The 14,624-nt window shown below is 33.7% G+C and overlaps 1 protein-coding gene across 4 annotated transcripts in view; it reads right to left on the bottom strand.

Annotated features, from left to right (window-relative positions):
- Positions 1 to 14,624, bottom strand: part of LOC138704861 (uncharacterized) — a 63,538-nt gene that overhangs the window by 41,022 nt on the left and 7,892 nt on the right. For 2 of the 4 annotated variants that reach the window (XR_011333453.1, XR_011333452.1), the window contains exons 6-8: positions 13,919 to 14,014; positions 11,740 to 11,799; positions 3,474 to 3,667 (exon numbers count right to left, since the gene is read on the bottom strand). Coding sequence is in view for 2 of the 4 variants with exons in the window: in XM_069833197.1 (XP_069689298.1) it covers positions 11,690 to 11,799; positions 13,919 to 14,014 (206 nt within the window). In the remaining 2 variants the exon portion in view is untranslated. Of the gene's footprint in view, positions 1 to 676; positions 3,668 to 7,065; positions 11,800 to 13,918; positions 14,015 to 14,624 lie in introns of those variants that run through there. The other 2 variants (XM_069833198.1, XM_069833197.1) reach the window with 2 other exon arrangements.

Raw genomic sequence — 14,624 nt, 5'->3', positions numbered from 1 at the left:
GGGTGTGTGTTCTGAAATTTAATTGAGTGTTGAAGATATGTTGTGCATGTATTTTTGTATGTCTGTATAATTCGTATTGTTCTAGTGTGTTTAGTTTCTGGCTTCTCAGTTCAATGTGCAGAATTTCCATGTCTATTTTTACATTGTTGTAGTTGTAATTGGGGTTGATGATGTGTTCTGCGTAGGTGTCAGTATTGTGTGATTTGATTATTACTGTGATGTGTTCCTTGTATGGTGTTTGCAAAGATCTGCCACTTTGTCCAATGTAGAGGTCGTCATAACTACTGCATGTTAATTTGTAAACTCCTGTTAGGTTGCATTTGTCTGTATTGTTTATGTGTTAATATGTGTTTTGTGTCCTGTATGCAATGTATTTTAATGTCCTGAAAGAGATGCAATCCTGTATGTATTTTTATTTTCGTATGTTAGTGTGGTAAATTTGTTAGTGTGGTAAATTTTATGCTTGTGTCGTGTTTGTTATGATTAGAAATGGTAGATTTTAGCATATTAAAATTACAAAATTCGCATTTTAAATATAAGATAAAGAAAAATTTTGCAATTTAAAGCATTTTTATGTTAGCATTTAGCTTTTTTTTTTAAGCTTTTTTGATTAAACTTGTCTCAATTGAAAGGATAATAAATTGTATGTTGGAAAATTAACTTCGCATTTCATTGATTTCTCAGTTTAATATTTTTTATTACAAGCAAATGAACAGAAATTCTAGTTATGAAACCACATAGAACATAGTCGCAGATTATCAATTCAATCAGACAATCACTCTGAAAGCATTCACATCACATGCATATATATATATATATATATATATATATATATATATATATATATACATACAGAGGGTACCGAAAAAGGTATACACACTTTGACAGGAGATATCTATTTAATATATTTCAAAGTTGGACCGAAAAACAACAGTAATGTGTAGTATGATGTCCTGTAAACAGATGAGACTCACATATGTTATGCTAGCGTTGCTGTGCGACAGGTCAGTCAACAACAAAATGGAGCCAAGATTATCGTTTGAACAGTGGAAAGCAATTTTGAAGTGGTATTGGAGAACTGAGAATGTTGTTGAAGTTCAACAGTAATGGAGATGCAAGTACAGAACAGAACCACCAATGCGATTAACAATTGTATGCATTCGTGACAAACTTGAGACTCATGGTACCGTATGCGATGTTTACAAGGGCAGATCTGGGAGACCTCGCACATCAACAAGCCCTGCGTCCTCGGCTATGGTTTTGGAACGTTTTGAGCACTCACCACAGAAATCTACAAAGCAATGTGCACGTGAGACTGGAATTAGCAGAACCAGCGTACGTCGCATTATTAAAACAGCAAAGTTGGAAGTTTTCATCCCAAGACTTTTGCATACATTAAATGACGATGACCCTGATCGGAGAATGCACTACTGTGAGTGGTTTCGGAACATGATGCAAGAAGATGAGGTCTTCATAGGGAAAGATGTTTGGCTGATGAGACACAATTTAAGTTGAATGGAACTGTTAACCAGCATAACTGTGTCTACTGGTGTGCAAACAACCCACATGTTTTTGTGGAAAAGGCTGTTAATTTACCTGGAATTAATGTTTGGTGTGGGTTGTCATCTAGGAGTCTAATTGGACCATTCTTTTTTGATGGAACAGTAACTGGCCAAGTGTACCTGAACATGTCACGCAGATCCGTCTTACCCTCCATTCGTATACTCTATGGAAATGAGGAATTTTACTTCCAACAGAATAGCGCACCACCACATTACCGAAATGTACACTACCGGTCAAAAGTTTTCGATCAGCTATGAAAACAACTATATACTCTATTTCAATGCACAAATACATCGGAAAAACTAAATAGACCAACAAAATAAATATTTTCTCTCTCTAGCATTAGGATAGGATAGAATATTCAAAACGAAATCCATGTTTAACCTGGTGGTGGTGGTGGTTATTTAACCTGGTAGAGATAAGGCCGTCAGGCCTTCTCTGCCTCTCTACCAGGAGATTCCAACTATAATATGAAGAATAAAATTACAATTAGTATTAAATTTTACAATAAAAACCAAAGTACGAAAAGATTACATGACTAATGAAAGGTAGACAATTTATCATAGAAAAACAAAGAATATTTTATATTTACTGAATTACAGTTGTAATAGGTGATCGAAAACTTTTGACCGGTAATATACGCGTGTACCTTGATGACAATCTTCCAGGGCACTGGACAGAACGAAGAGGTCCGATTGAGTTTCCACTGTGTTCTCCGGATCTAACTCCATTGGATTTTTAGCTAAGAATGTTGTATACCATAGAAAACCAGCTACACTGGCAGCACTTCGGGAAGAAATTGAAATGGCATTAGCTGCAATCGCTGAGGACACTTTCGCAAACGTTGCTCTTACAGTTGTACTCAGAAGTGTGTCGACGCCCATGGTGAGCATTTTGAGCAACTGTTGTAACTGTAAAAGTCTAAGATGATTAGTGCTCATCATTTTCTGTTTGTGTGAATTCAGCTTTGTTATGTTAACATAGTTTTTTATTTGCTTGAAGTGTGTATACATTTTTTTGGCACCCTCTGTATATTGAATACCCACTCTTTCAATAACCTGAAATCACTGGAAGTTTAACATGGAACAAATTACAATATTGCTCTCCTTTAATCTGTTTCGCCTGTCTGTGACAATCAAATTACACTTGCTAAAAAATGTTCTGCATCTATGCTATTTGTGGGTGCCCAGATGGACTGAATAGCTGCTTCAGCAAAGTGTGGAAATTTCAGTTTCAGTGCTATTAACATTTGAAGGCAGTCTACGTTTGAATTATCTTTATCTTCAATAGCTACTCTAAGATTTGTGAAAATACTCATAAGCACATAGAAAATTATCTGCATCTAGCTTATTAAAATAAGAAATCTTTGATTTGTAAGTTAGCACTTTCTGAGGATTTACATCACAATTCTGATTACTAATTAACATTTTTTCATCAAGTGATAGTAAGAAGTCTTTCAAAGCCAAGAAATATTTGTCTAAATATATTATGCTTTGAAACCATGAATTCCAGCTTGTTATAACTGGGCTAGGAAAGAGAACAGAAGCTAGAACTGGCCACTTTTCCCGAAGATAATTTAAATATGTATTTTTTCATTTTTCTAGAGTGCAAAAAGGCAAGCTTAAGCTTAGACACAAAGGTATACAATTCTGACATATCTTTCAAAATGATATCTCCCATCAAGTTTACTTTCTTCGCAAAAATTGAAAATGTAACAAATGATCTCCAATAAGGCCCGAAAACATGTTGTTATATTATATGGAGCTGAATCTAAAACCAAACCCAGGATGTTATCGAACTCAATGTTGTATTCTTTCAAGACGCTGATAATAGCTCTACTACAGGTTGTATCATTTGTCACATTAACAAAACAAGCATTTGCCAAGCCAGATGCACTTCCTGATTTTTACCTGGTACCATCGTTCTGAAGAGCACAGCGAAGACATATCTGCCTTCCCTATCTGGAGTCTCATCTGCGACAACGACGATCAGTTTGCCTTTCAAAGCTATTTTAATGTCGTTATGTATCGCCGTTTCAAATCTAGGCATATACTCATTTCTCAATCTTGAACACGTAGGTAGATCACCCGAGCCTGGCACATACCTTTAAAGATAGAAATAATCGAATTAGTTTTAATTAGTAGTATAGTAGTACACACATTTTTTGTAGGCCTAATATCTGTAAAGCAAAGAGGCTGTAAAATATGTAAAAAAATTGTAGGTTTAAATATACAAATATTAAACAAAATAGCAATATTTTAACAGTTTAAAATATTTTCAAATCCTGAGTTTCATTTTTATTTTCATGCAGTATCTTACTTCTTCAAATATTCTCGCACGGATGGATGATCCAATTTATTCATTGGAACGTTGGCTTGTAAACACATCTTTAAAGATGGACGATAGTCACTTACGATAGTATCTATAGTACTATCAACTGTTGTTCTTACTATCTATAGTTATAATCAAAACTATCGATAGTCATTACAAATTGGTTAAAAATTGAATATATATCTGAATTTATGTCTAAATGCGTACATAACTATTAATTGAATAATATATACTGAACTGAATCTGAATTACATACTAATAACACACAATATTATAATCTGTCCTTAAAATCCCAACATTAGCCATCATTATAATCTTCTTTTAAACATGTGACCATTGCTCCAAGGATAGTCTAAGTTCCCCATTAAAATAAGCATTTTCACTTTGTTGGAATGCAGACGGTTTCGCCTTTCATTGATAAGTTTTCAGTTTTGGATAGCAGTCTTCCTGAGGGCACTGAAGATACCAGTGAATACAGATACTTTCTGACCAAATTACTTAGTTATGAGTAAATGGTGTATAACAGCGTTTCTCAAACTATGGTTCGCCGACCATCTGTGGTCCTCGAGTTCTGTCCTTGTGGTCCTTCAAAAAAGATGGAAGAAAAAATAAAATTCAAACGAATTGCGTATTCACATTATAGCTGAAAATCTCAGAGTTTGGAAATGACACATGGCAATCGCCTTTTTTCATTTTTCTCCCAGTACTAATATTTTATGAAATTTCTTACCCTACCCGTCTACCCACTTCCCACTCTACTCTCAGCAACAAAAGAGGGATTTAAAGTATTATGAACGTGGGGTTCCTTGTCATCTTTTCCCTGCATATCTGGTGCCGAGCCTGTAACCCAGCCAGGGACCACCCGAATTCATAAGAGAGGAACAAAGTGCCAAAGTGGCTTTTTTTAATAGTTTTGTCAACACCGAATAGTTCTGCACATTGAAATGGGCATGTACTGTATATCGTACACCAATAATAGAACGTGCCAAATTGCATCTTTACTTGTTAAAAATAGGGCATGTTTCTGCATTAATTTTTTTTATTTGTTTTTCCAGATGACGATATAAGAAATTTTAGACTCCGCCTATTTTAAAATTAGACAGGTTTACTTTTTACACTTGCGTGTTTCGTCTCTAAGTGCCGTTTCATTTTCGCGGGTTTCATACACTCGTTTGAAAGCACTTCGTAATAAACAATGCACCGAGGTTTTGGTTCACTCTCATTGCCACACCAAGTAAATTCAAGTTCCAAATAACTCTTGTCATATTCACGGAAGTATTTTTTCTTTGAATAGCTACCACTAGGACTAGATATTTCTTTGATGGCACTATAATTAATATATTTCTTCACACACAGCTTCTGAACTATTAGCACTGCCTAAATGAAGCATATCATCATGTTCCTTTCTTTTCAAACACCCGGATCAAAGCCAGTTTCCATTATTTATAATGGGCACTATTTAACAGAGACATGGACAACTACTAGCGTGTACCACATAAGAAGAATTTCAAACAACAACTGCTAACAGGAAGCAATGAATCAACAATGCACAGAATTTATTATAAGTTACTTGTGATTGGCTACAAAAATATGATTACAAAAGTATTATAATTAATTAATTCTATTTTAATATATAAGTATACGGGTATTAAAATATGCTACAAAAATTATAAATTTGCTTTCAAAGGGAACAAGAATAAGGTGGTCTTCGGAACTGTTCTGACTTAAAAAAGTGGTCCCCACTTCAAAAACATTTAAGGAACGCTGGTGTATAATAAAAGGAACGGATAAGTGAAAATAAAATACTGAATTTGGTTAGTTAAATGTGAAAAATAATGAGCGCGTGCTTGAAATTTGCGTAGTAGTTAAAGAGGGATTTAATGTAAAAACTGTACTTGAGAGTAAAGTTGAGTTTATAAATTATAATTCAGGATAACTATTTTCCATAATTTTGTAGATTAATGGAGATCATGAAAACTGGTTCCACCAATCAGAAAGAGACAATCCAACATTTCAACTCTCATTATAAAGGAACTGTATCCTTCCTGGGCCTACTCTGTCATCTATGCGAGGTATATAGAACACTTTTATTTTACCCGTGATTGCAAAGTGAAGAATTGTGAGAGTCGTTCATTTACGATTCAAAAGAATACTTGGAATCATAGACTGAGATGAGTTCTGAACAAACCATGAAGGAATCATTACAAACGATTCGTAATGTCTGATTGAATCGCTGAAAAAGAATTATGTTGTCCTGCTCCAGTTTGAAACCATTATAATATTAAGAATGACCTTCCCATTTTTCGATAGTATCGATAGTTGCCAGAACTATTGATAATATTAGAAACAATTTGACTATCGATAGCTTCAATAGCTCAAGTCATAACTATCGATATTATCAATAGTACACTCGACTATCACCCATCACTACACATTAGGGTGGTCCTAATCAGGGGAGTAAAAATGAAGCTTAATAAATTTTAATGGGCTTATGGGTGAAAATGCCAGATCGTCGATTCCATACTTCATAAGGTCATAAGTTTACAGAAGTAGACGGGTGATGGATGAACGAGGTACTAGGTTCACCATTTTTTTTTATTTCTTTTTTTGTTATTATGATTATTTTTTATATGGAAGACAAATTGGATCATCCAAGTGATTTTTCTTTTTTTTTTGTCCTCTGCAGGGTCAAGCCAAATAAAATCCCACAAGAGATGGAAAATAATTATTCCACATACGAAATCAAACAAAATGAAAGTTCGATCACAGGTATCTTAAAAATTCGTGTAAAAAAATCCAGCCGCAAATGTGACCCGAAAACATACTCTTCTGCACGACAGACAACATAACAACTTGAGCTATTGCAACGAGATAGAAACCCTCTCCTCTGCGCTGCATATCGTTCTCCTCACAATTGACGATTCAGGTCCAATGTTATACTGACAGGGAACGTTGTGAATCACGCTCTGTTGAAGAGATGTTCAAGAGTCGGCCCAAATTTTGTTTCTGAGTCTGTACATATAACATTGACGTTACACATTTGATCTAATCAATCATCACTTCGCTAACTTGCTAGTAATAACAAAGGTACAAGATGTATTTAACCTACTATTCATGTATAAAATTTCATACAAGGGCATTCGAAAAGTAATGGCAACATAGTTACTGTTTTACACTTAATTTATTTAGGTTACTTTTTACATTACATATTTCAAATATAATCTCCTGCCATATCAACAATACATTGCTAGATTCTTGGAAGACGGCGAACTCCATCTGCAGCAGCATTTCTAGATATCTCTCTCACTGATCAATCTCTAGCTCTTCAGATATCAACTCTTGATTGAAAGCGAATGCCTCATTTCCACCCAACTTGAAATAGTTCAGTATAGTAGCACTTCTCTCCAGGCTTCTTGTAATGACCTAAAGCACTTAGTTGCATGTTTTCCTCTTGCAACTTGGGTTTTTACGAAGCACCTTTGTTCGTACCTTTAGGGCTGTATAGTTTACTACAAATCAGAAACAGCCACTGTATTTACAAGGTATAGCTACTTCGAGTCTTTCAATATTGCAAATTTATGAAACAATCGCTGCTCTATTACGTAGTATAAGTTTTCAATGGTCACCACTAGGAGCACTGATTTACAGCATTATTGCCATTACTTACAGGATGCCCTAGTAGTTGTTATAAATTTAATATTTACATATTTTAAATATTTTGACGCAGATATTCTATAATAATTTATACGAAATCTAAATAAGCAAGAACTTGTAAATATTTTCTCATTTTGGCAGCCATACACTGAGTTAGTAGTTTGCTTTTCTTGTTATTACAGTATAACCCCATTAATATGCTCGTCAAGGGACTGTGTCCTTAAAGTGTTATAAGCAGGACAGTGCTATAGACGGTAAATGATTTATGAAATAGGAAAAACAATTTAGACACCATTTCTTATGAAACATAATTTATTGTGCATTAGTTACAGTGCAAAATGCAAATAAGGGCTCATCTCATATGAAAATAATCTTTGATTGTTGTTTGAATTGTTATTATGATTTATAACATTTTCTAACCAGTTCAAGTAACTAAAGAGAACTTCACTTGATATACCGCTAGGAGCAAAACTAATGTAATTTTTTACTTAAAGACAGAGATTTCCGCTTTACTATTTTGCACTATCAAACTTACTGCACACTCCACAGAATTCAAAGGATGAGTAAATTTTACAGAAAAGACAGGAATTTATTGACAGGGAGAAGTTTAAGTGTTAAATACTTTCATACAAAGAAAAGTACCAGTAAATATACCTTCAGACAGTGCTGATCAGAGGGTTTTTTCAGGTACAGGGTGAAATTTTTTTCTTGCACTCGTGAGGCAATGAGCCTCAGTAGGGTCATAGCAACATATTTCTTCGTCATGCTTTTAAAACTATAAGTTTCGCAATTTATACGGAATTTTTTTTACTCATTTCCGATCCGAAAGCACTACAAGTGGGATTTGGTAGCACTACAAGAGGGTAAAATTATGCAGGATTATACAGGGTGTAAGGGGGTATAAGTGCTGTCCTTTTCATAGTCGTTGGGAACGGTCTACAGGATCAAAAAATGTCCATACAACATAGGGTCAAAATTTGATCGTTTTTCCAGAAAAAATATTTCTTTTCTTATTTTATTTGCATTATACTACTTATATTGTTAATAAAATTACGAAAACAATTATCAGTAGGTATATCTAGCAATGCATAGAGAGTATTAGTTTGGAGGTCTGAGGGTAAAAGACCTTTGGGGAGTCCGAGACGTAGATGGGAAGATAATATTAAAATGGATTTGAGGGAGGTAGGATATGATGGTAGAGACTGGATTAATCTTGCTCAGGATAGGGACCAGTGGCGGGCTTATGTGAAGGCGGCAATGAACCTCCGGGTTCCTCAAAAGCCAGTAAGTAGTAAGGTATATCTAGCAAAGAGTTAATATTAGTTTAAATAAATATTTGTGTCTTCTATTACGTTTTCGTGAAATTAAATAAAAATTTTAATTTGTTAATATTCTGGTGCGAGAGACATGCCAAAGTGTTCAGCAGGCAGTACTCTGCACAGATATAAGTACGTAAGTATGAGATTGAAAGTTTGTATTTGCTGCTCGTTTTATTTAAACAACAGTATTGTCATGATTGCTCTTGCATTAGAACAGAGCATCTGTTTTGTACCGGTATGTCTGCACTCGCTTGAGCTGTACTGTGTACTTCTAAACACCCTCCTCCCCACTTGAGCTGTACTGTGTACTTCCTAAACTCCCTCTTCCCCATCCAGCAAAGTTGCAAAACGTCTATTATTGTAAACTTTAATAATTAGTTAAGTATTTCAATTAGAAAAAAATTGTAAGGACATTTTCTCTTCCTTACGACATGAATAATCTTCAATTAAAATAATGGCACTTATACCCCTTACACTCTGTATATGAAATGTCCAAGGATCATATGAAAGAGCATAATAAATGGGTAGCGTTATAAGCACGAGCATATTAACGAGGTTCTACTGTAATTACTTTCACATCTACTTTATATCTTCAGATCTGTTCCTGACTTCAAAATAATTAATCCTTCTAACAATTCAGAGGGCATCCAATCTGATACCGTATCATAATTTAAATATAATTTTAAAGGTCTCATTCTTAGTCATTTAAGGCAGTGTCAGGTGAAGTTCCTGGATAGCTCAGTCGGTAGAGCATTGGTGTGTTCAGCCAAAGGTCCCGGGATCGATACCCAGAACAATTTTTCCCTTGAAATTATTCAAATCTGCTTCACAGGGAGCTTTACCTGAAAGCTAGATTTGCATCTCATTCTTAGTCTTTTTATACCATTTTTCTATTGGGTATTATCTTCACTAAACTGAGTATGTTCCAGTTTTATTCATAATAATCTCAATATCCACCTTATCTGCAGGTGCGAATCTTACCGCCAAAAGGACTTGACTCAGTGTCCAAATGTTACTTGCATGTCAGCATACACATCAAAATTACATAATTGCTGTAGTGATCTCTCCAGCCTTACATTTAAATATCTTTTCCTGAACATGAAATGCAACTTTAAACTAGGCAAGAAGATGTAAAAATTATATTTTACTGAAAGATGAGATGTATATAACGCAACTTTGTTGTTAAACCCAGTCTATTACTGCGAATCACTCATATAACAACCAAATTATATGAGGCAGCAAAATGAGTAGGCTTCCATCATGCACAACGAATCTCGGGAGGCAGAGCATGGTTCCCTTTCTTTCATCAAAATAATATAACTTCAATTTGTCGTTGTAAGGGACATAAGTTTGGCAGTGATACATACAAAACGAAATTATACATCACTGATGATGATGATGATGATGATGATGATGATGATGATGATGATGATGATCTACAGCACAAGTGCTAGATTAACGTTTGAACAAGAATTTTTTAAATGATTGATCCAAGAAGAATTTTTTGTACATAGGCTACATAAAAATACTATTATCTTTGTATAATATATAGGTTAATTATTATTATTTAATTTTACAGAAACAATATCTCTTATGTACAATTTATATTTTATATTATTATATTTTATATAAAAATCGTATATTACAGTATATAATAACTTATATACTCTTATGTCTTAATATAAACTGAGAAAGAAAATAAGAATGGTGAATACAAATATTAAGGCATGCGACACATTACATTCTTTAATTTTCTTAACACCATGAATAAGTAAGTAATGACATGACAAGAATATTGTGAAGTTCTTTTGTATTATACAAAAGTGACAATTACCATCTACTTCTATTCACTATAATATCAATTTCGGTTTACTTACATATTATCCCATACCGATATACTATTAAAATCGAAAAAGTTTCTCACTGACAAACGTTTTATGTTGAATACTCTCATCCATGTATCAAGTTAAGATTTATTTTTATCGAGTCTAATACAAAATCACTAATATAAAATATTAGTGGTAGAGTCAAATATGAATTTATTTGCATATTTTTTAAATTATTTTAGTTACAAAGACAGTATTTGGAATGAGTTACATTTAGGTCTACGGTAACAAAGATCTCCAAAAGAGAAAAATATATACCATTTTTTCTTGAAGTTTTAATGTTCAAATATTTTATTTGACATTATATTGGTGCTACCAGCTAGAAGCATATATATTTTTTTGTATGTGTATATTAATTCAAGAGATTACCAAATTCAAGCAACCTAATGTGATGTAAAGAGATGGTGACAGTCTGATATAGTACAGCAAAGTAAGGATGAGACACATTATAGTAATGAAGCTTATAATAATTATTACAAAAGACATAAACCTGTATTTACAAAATGCCTTATAAGTAGATAAAAGATTTGGTTCATCTTCACCAGCATAATAATTTAGATGTTTTTGCCATATACACGAGATACTTATCCATTCTCTTACAATACAAGTCTGGTACCGGTATAGTTATTTTATAATGAAATTAAATCTCACACACTAACATACCTAAGTTATATTTCACAGCCAGAGTAAAAACAGAATGTTCCAAAAATAACTTCAATTGCCACATTATAGTATGAAAGTGATAAAGATTATTCGAGAAGAGATATAGGAAAAAATCAGTCAAATAAAGTGTGATTCTCCTTCGTTATTAGTATGAGAATAATATTAAAATCCTAAGAACAATCTATCATTATAACCTCAGGTCTTATTTCATAATTGTTCATTCTTCACCTTCAATTCAATGAATGTAAGATCAACCACTCACTTATGTCGATCTTAATGAAACCTCACTGGTAAGATTGCTTTCAGTTCTGTATGCAACCTACCTGGCTTAAATGACAACTTGTGCACTCTTCGCAACGATGACAATCTCTCAACAGTTTCATCTGTAAATAGTAATACATTTCTGACTTTAGTTCCATTAAATGTTATATAATTCAATGAGAGAATACTGGTGCCTTTAACAGGTAATTAATCATCTTCAAACAATTAAAATTAATCAAAATAATAATTTAGAACACAAAATAATATAGCTTGATCTCTAAAGATATTAACATTTATCTATATTTATTTGAAGAGTACAGGGGAGAAACAATCGAAGTCACAATTCTCTTAAGAGTCATATCATCTAATTCAGTATATTAACATACTGCAAAATTTATTGCTCTTCCTAATGAAAAAGTACGAAAGGATGACTGTAACCACGGTGATAATTCTCCTTTACCAGTTTTTATGAGAGAAACACTTATAGTTTGCAGTAATATACGGTACAGTACTGAATTACTGAATTAGATGATAGCACCCTTATGAGAATTGTGACAATGATTATTAGAGGAGGTAAATTAAATGCAATCTAAATGGCCATTTGGCTGCAATAAATACATTTAAAAAATTCGCTCTGGTGCTGTGGATTGAACTTCGGCGAAGCTCAGTGGTTAGAGCACTTGGTACGTAGAACCAAGGATCCAGGTTCGATCACCGGTATCGGAGCGAATTTTTCTCCTCTAATAATCATTGTTACCATAACAGATATATTCTGTAGGACCAAAAATGAATCTATTGTTTTTCGCCTATACTCTTCATTTATTTATTTAATTAATATATTGTCCATGACAACTTAAATTACTTTGTGTTTCTTTTGTACATTTGTATAAAACATGAAAGGAAGGCAAATATGAAACCACCAGATAATCTGATTTTCTTCAAGACATTCAACAAGAACTCTGTACTGGTACTTGTGTTTTAGTATAAGTATATAGGTAGTCGACAGAATACTGGATATGTTAATTTAATTTTCGAGATAGTTAATCATGTTTAAATACAGAACGTTTTTACTGAAAGTTCGAATCATATATGATTCAGAGAATACAAAATGGCATTTACTTTGAAACTCCACACTACAACCTTTGAGTGTGTCCACACTTCATACAGTCATATTAGTTGTATGTTCTCTGGTGTATTATCCAAGTTTATGTATACAACTTTATAAACGCAGTAAGGTTTGACAAAATGTTTATCATTAAAAACTATATACTGTTACAAACTAAGTAATCGATTAAAATTTCATTTTTCAAAACTATAATTTTGCAAACTACATAATTAACATTATGGTGGTTTTGGGGAATAGAGCAAATATCTCATGATATCTACATTGTGGGAAGTTTAAAAGTCCCGGAATATTGCTCGGCTGGCCAGTGGCCCAAGCTCCACGCAAACATTGGCATTTCTCTTCATGGAAGCAAGGCACTCTTCCTACCTGCAGTCAGTCGTGAATAAAATTTCATCAGAGTAGGACAGTTGTGTTGTGCAATGTGATATATTCACTGTGCCATCGTATATTCATCTTCAAGACCCACATGAAATTCAGAAAGTTGTGTAGCAGAACAAGACAAGCATTTAGACATAAATTTCCTGGTAGCCAATTCCAACATGAAAAGCAATATTAAAGTTAGTGGATAAGTTCAGAAAAACAGGCTCCGTGACTGACTGGAAAATAAAAAGAAAACGTCATGTGCTTTCAGAAGAATAACTTTATGAATTAGGAGCTGCCTTAAAATGTGGTCTTCGAAATTCTTCTTGATGTAAGCCTTCAAGATGAATATATGACGATGCAGTGAATATCTCATTGCTGCACAACACTACTGTAATGAAATGCTAATGAAATCTCACTCACGATTGCACAACACAATTGTTCGACTTCGATAAATCTCACTCACAACTGACTGCAGGTGGAACGAGAGCTGTGCTTTCATGGAGGACTGTGCCAGAGATTGCATGGGGCTTGGATCAATGTTTCGGGACTTTTAAACAGCCTGGTCTGTAGCTACAATCGCCTGGTTCTCTTCATACTCTAGGAATTCAATTATAATTTAGGTTTCTAGTTCCCATATATTTAAAATATACTATTGTACTATAAATTTAATTAAATTTAGATTTTTAATATTGTAACAATAGCTACATGTTAGGTGAATCACAGATTCAAATATGATACTCCATAGGAAGTACCTGAATATGCTGGTGGTTTGCCTGACAGTCTGGCGCTTCTCCTCCTCCTTCCTCCTGCAGCTAGTACTTTTGAAGGACTCAATTTAAAAGTCATGTCTGAAAAAGCATTGTACAGTAATAAGTCAAGATCTTTATTTGTCATTACTAAGTACCATAACGCAAAAGGATTATACTTTCACACATAAAAGGAATAATTTCTATAATTTATTATATTGAGAAGATACATATAGAAGGATGTAGATTTGTCTATAAGAAATGATATTATTGGCGAAAATTTAGTAAATAAAGGTTTGAAAAAGAGAGAAAGAAGATTGAGGTACCAGGAAAAGGAGGGGACCAAATAACAACCTAACAAGGGACCTTTCAATAAGCTCGTGACGAAACCTCTCCTCAAACTGCGCACACAGATCTCTACATAGGCAACTATAAAAAAAAATTAGCTGGCTATACTAACTGTAAGGGTGTGAAAATTTACTTGAAATGTTTCATTTTGAAACAACGGTGCATACTTGAAGAGAAAATTCAGTTGTCATCTTTTTCGAATGCCTACTCTTTCATGTCACATACCAATATGATCTTGTACACGCAATGTGCTTCACCAAATAAGTAACTATTTACTCATAGTTGAAAGCTCTTCAATTTCTCGAAAATATTTTATTCCAGCTTTAATTTTGCAATCTTATAATTGGTATGGGCAGCTAATTTT

This window comes from Periplaneta americana, chromosome 8 (assembly GCF_040183065.1).
Source record: "Periplaneta americana isolate PAMFEO1 chromosome 8, P.americana_PAMFEO1_priV1, whole genome shotgun sequence".
NCBI classification, from domain to species: Eukaryota; Metazoa; Arthropoda; class Insecta; order Blattodea; family Blattidae; genus Periplaneta; species Periplaneta americana.
This window is presented reverse-complemented; position numbering and strand designations above follow the sequence as displayed.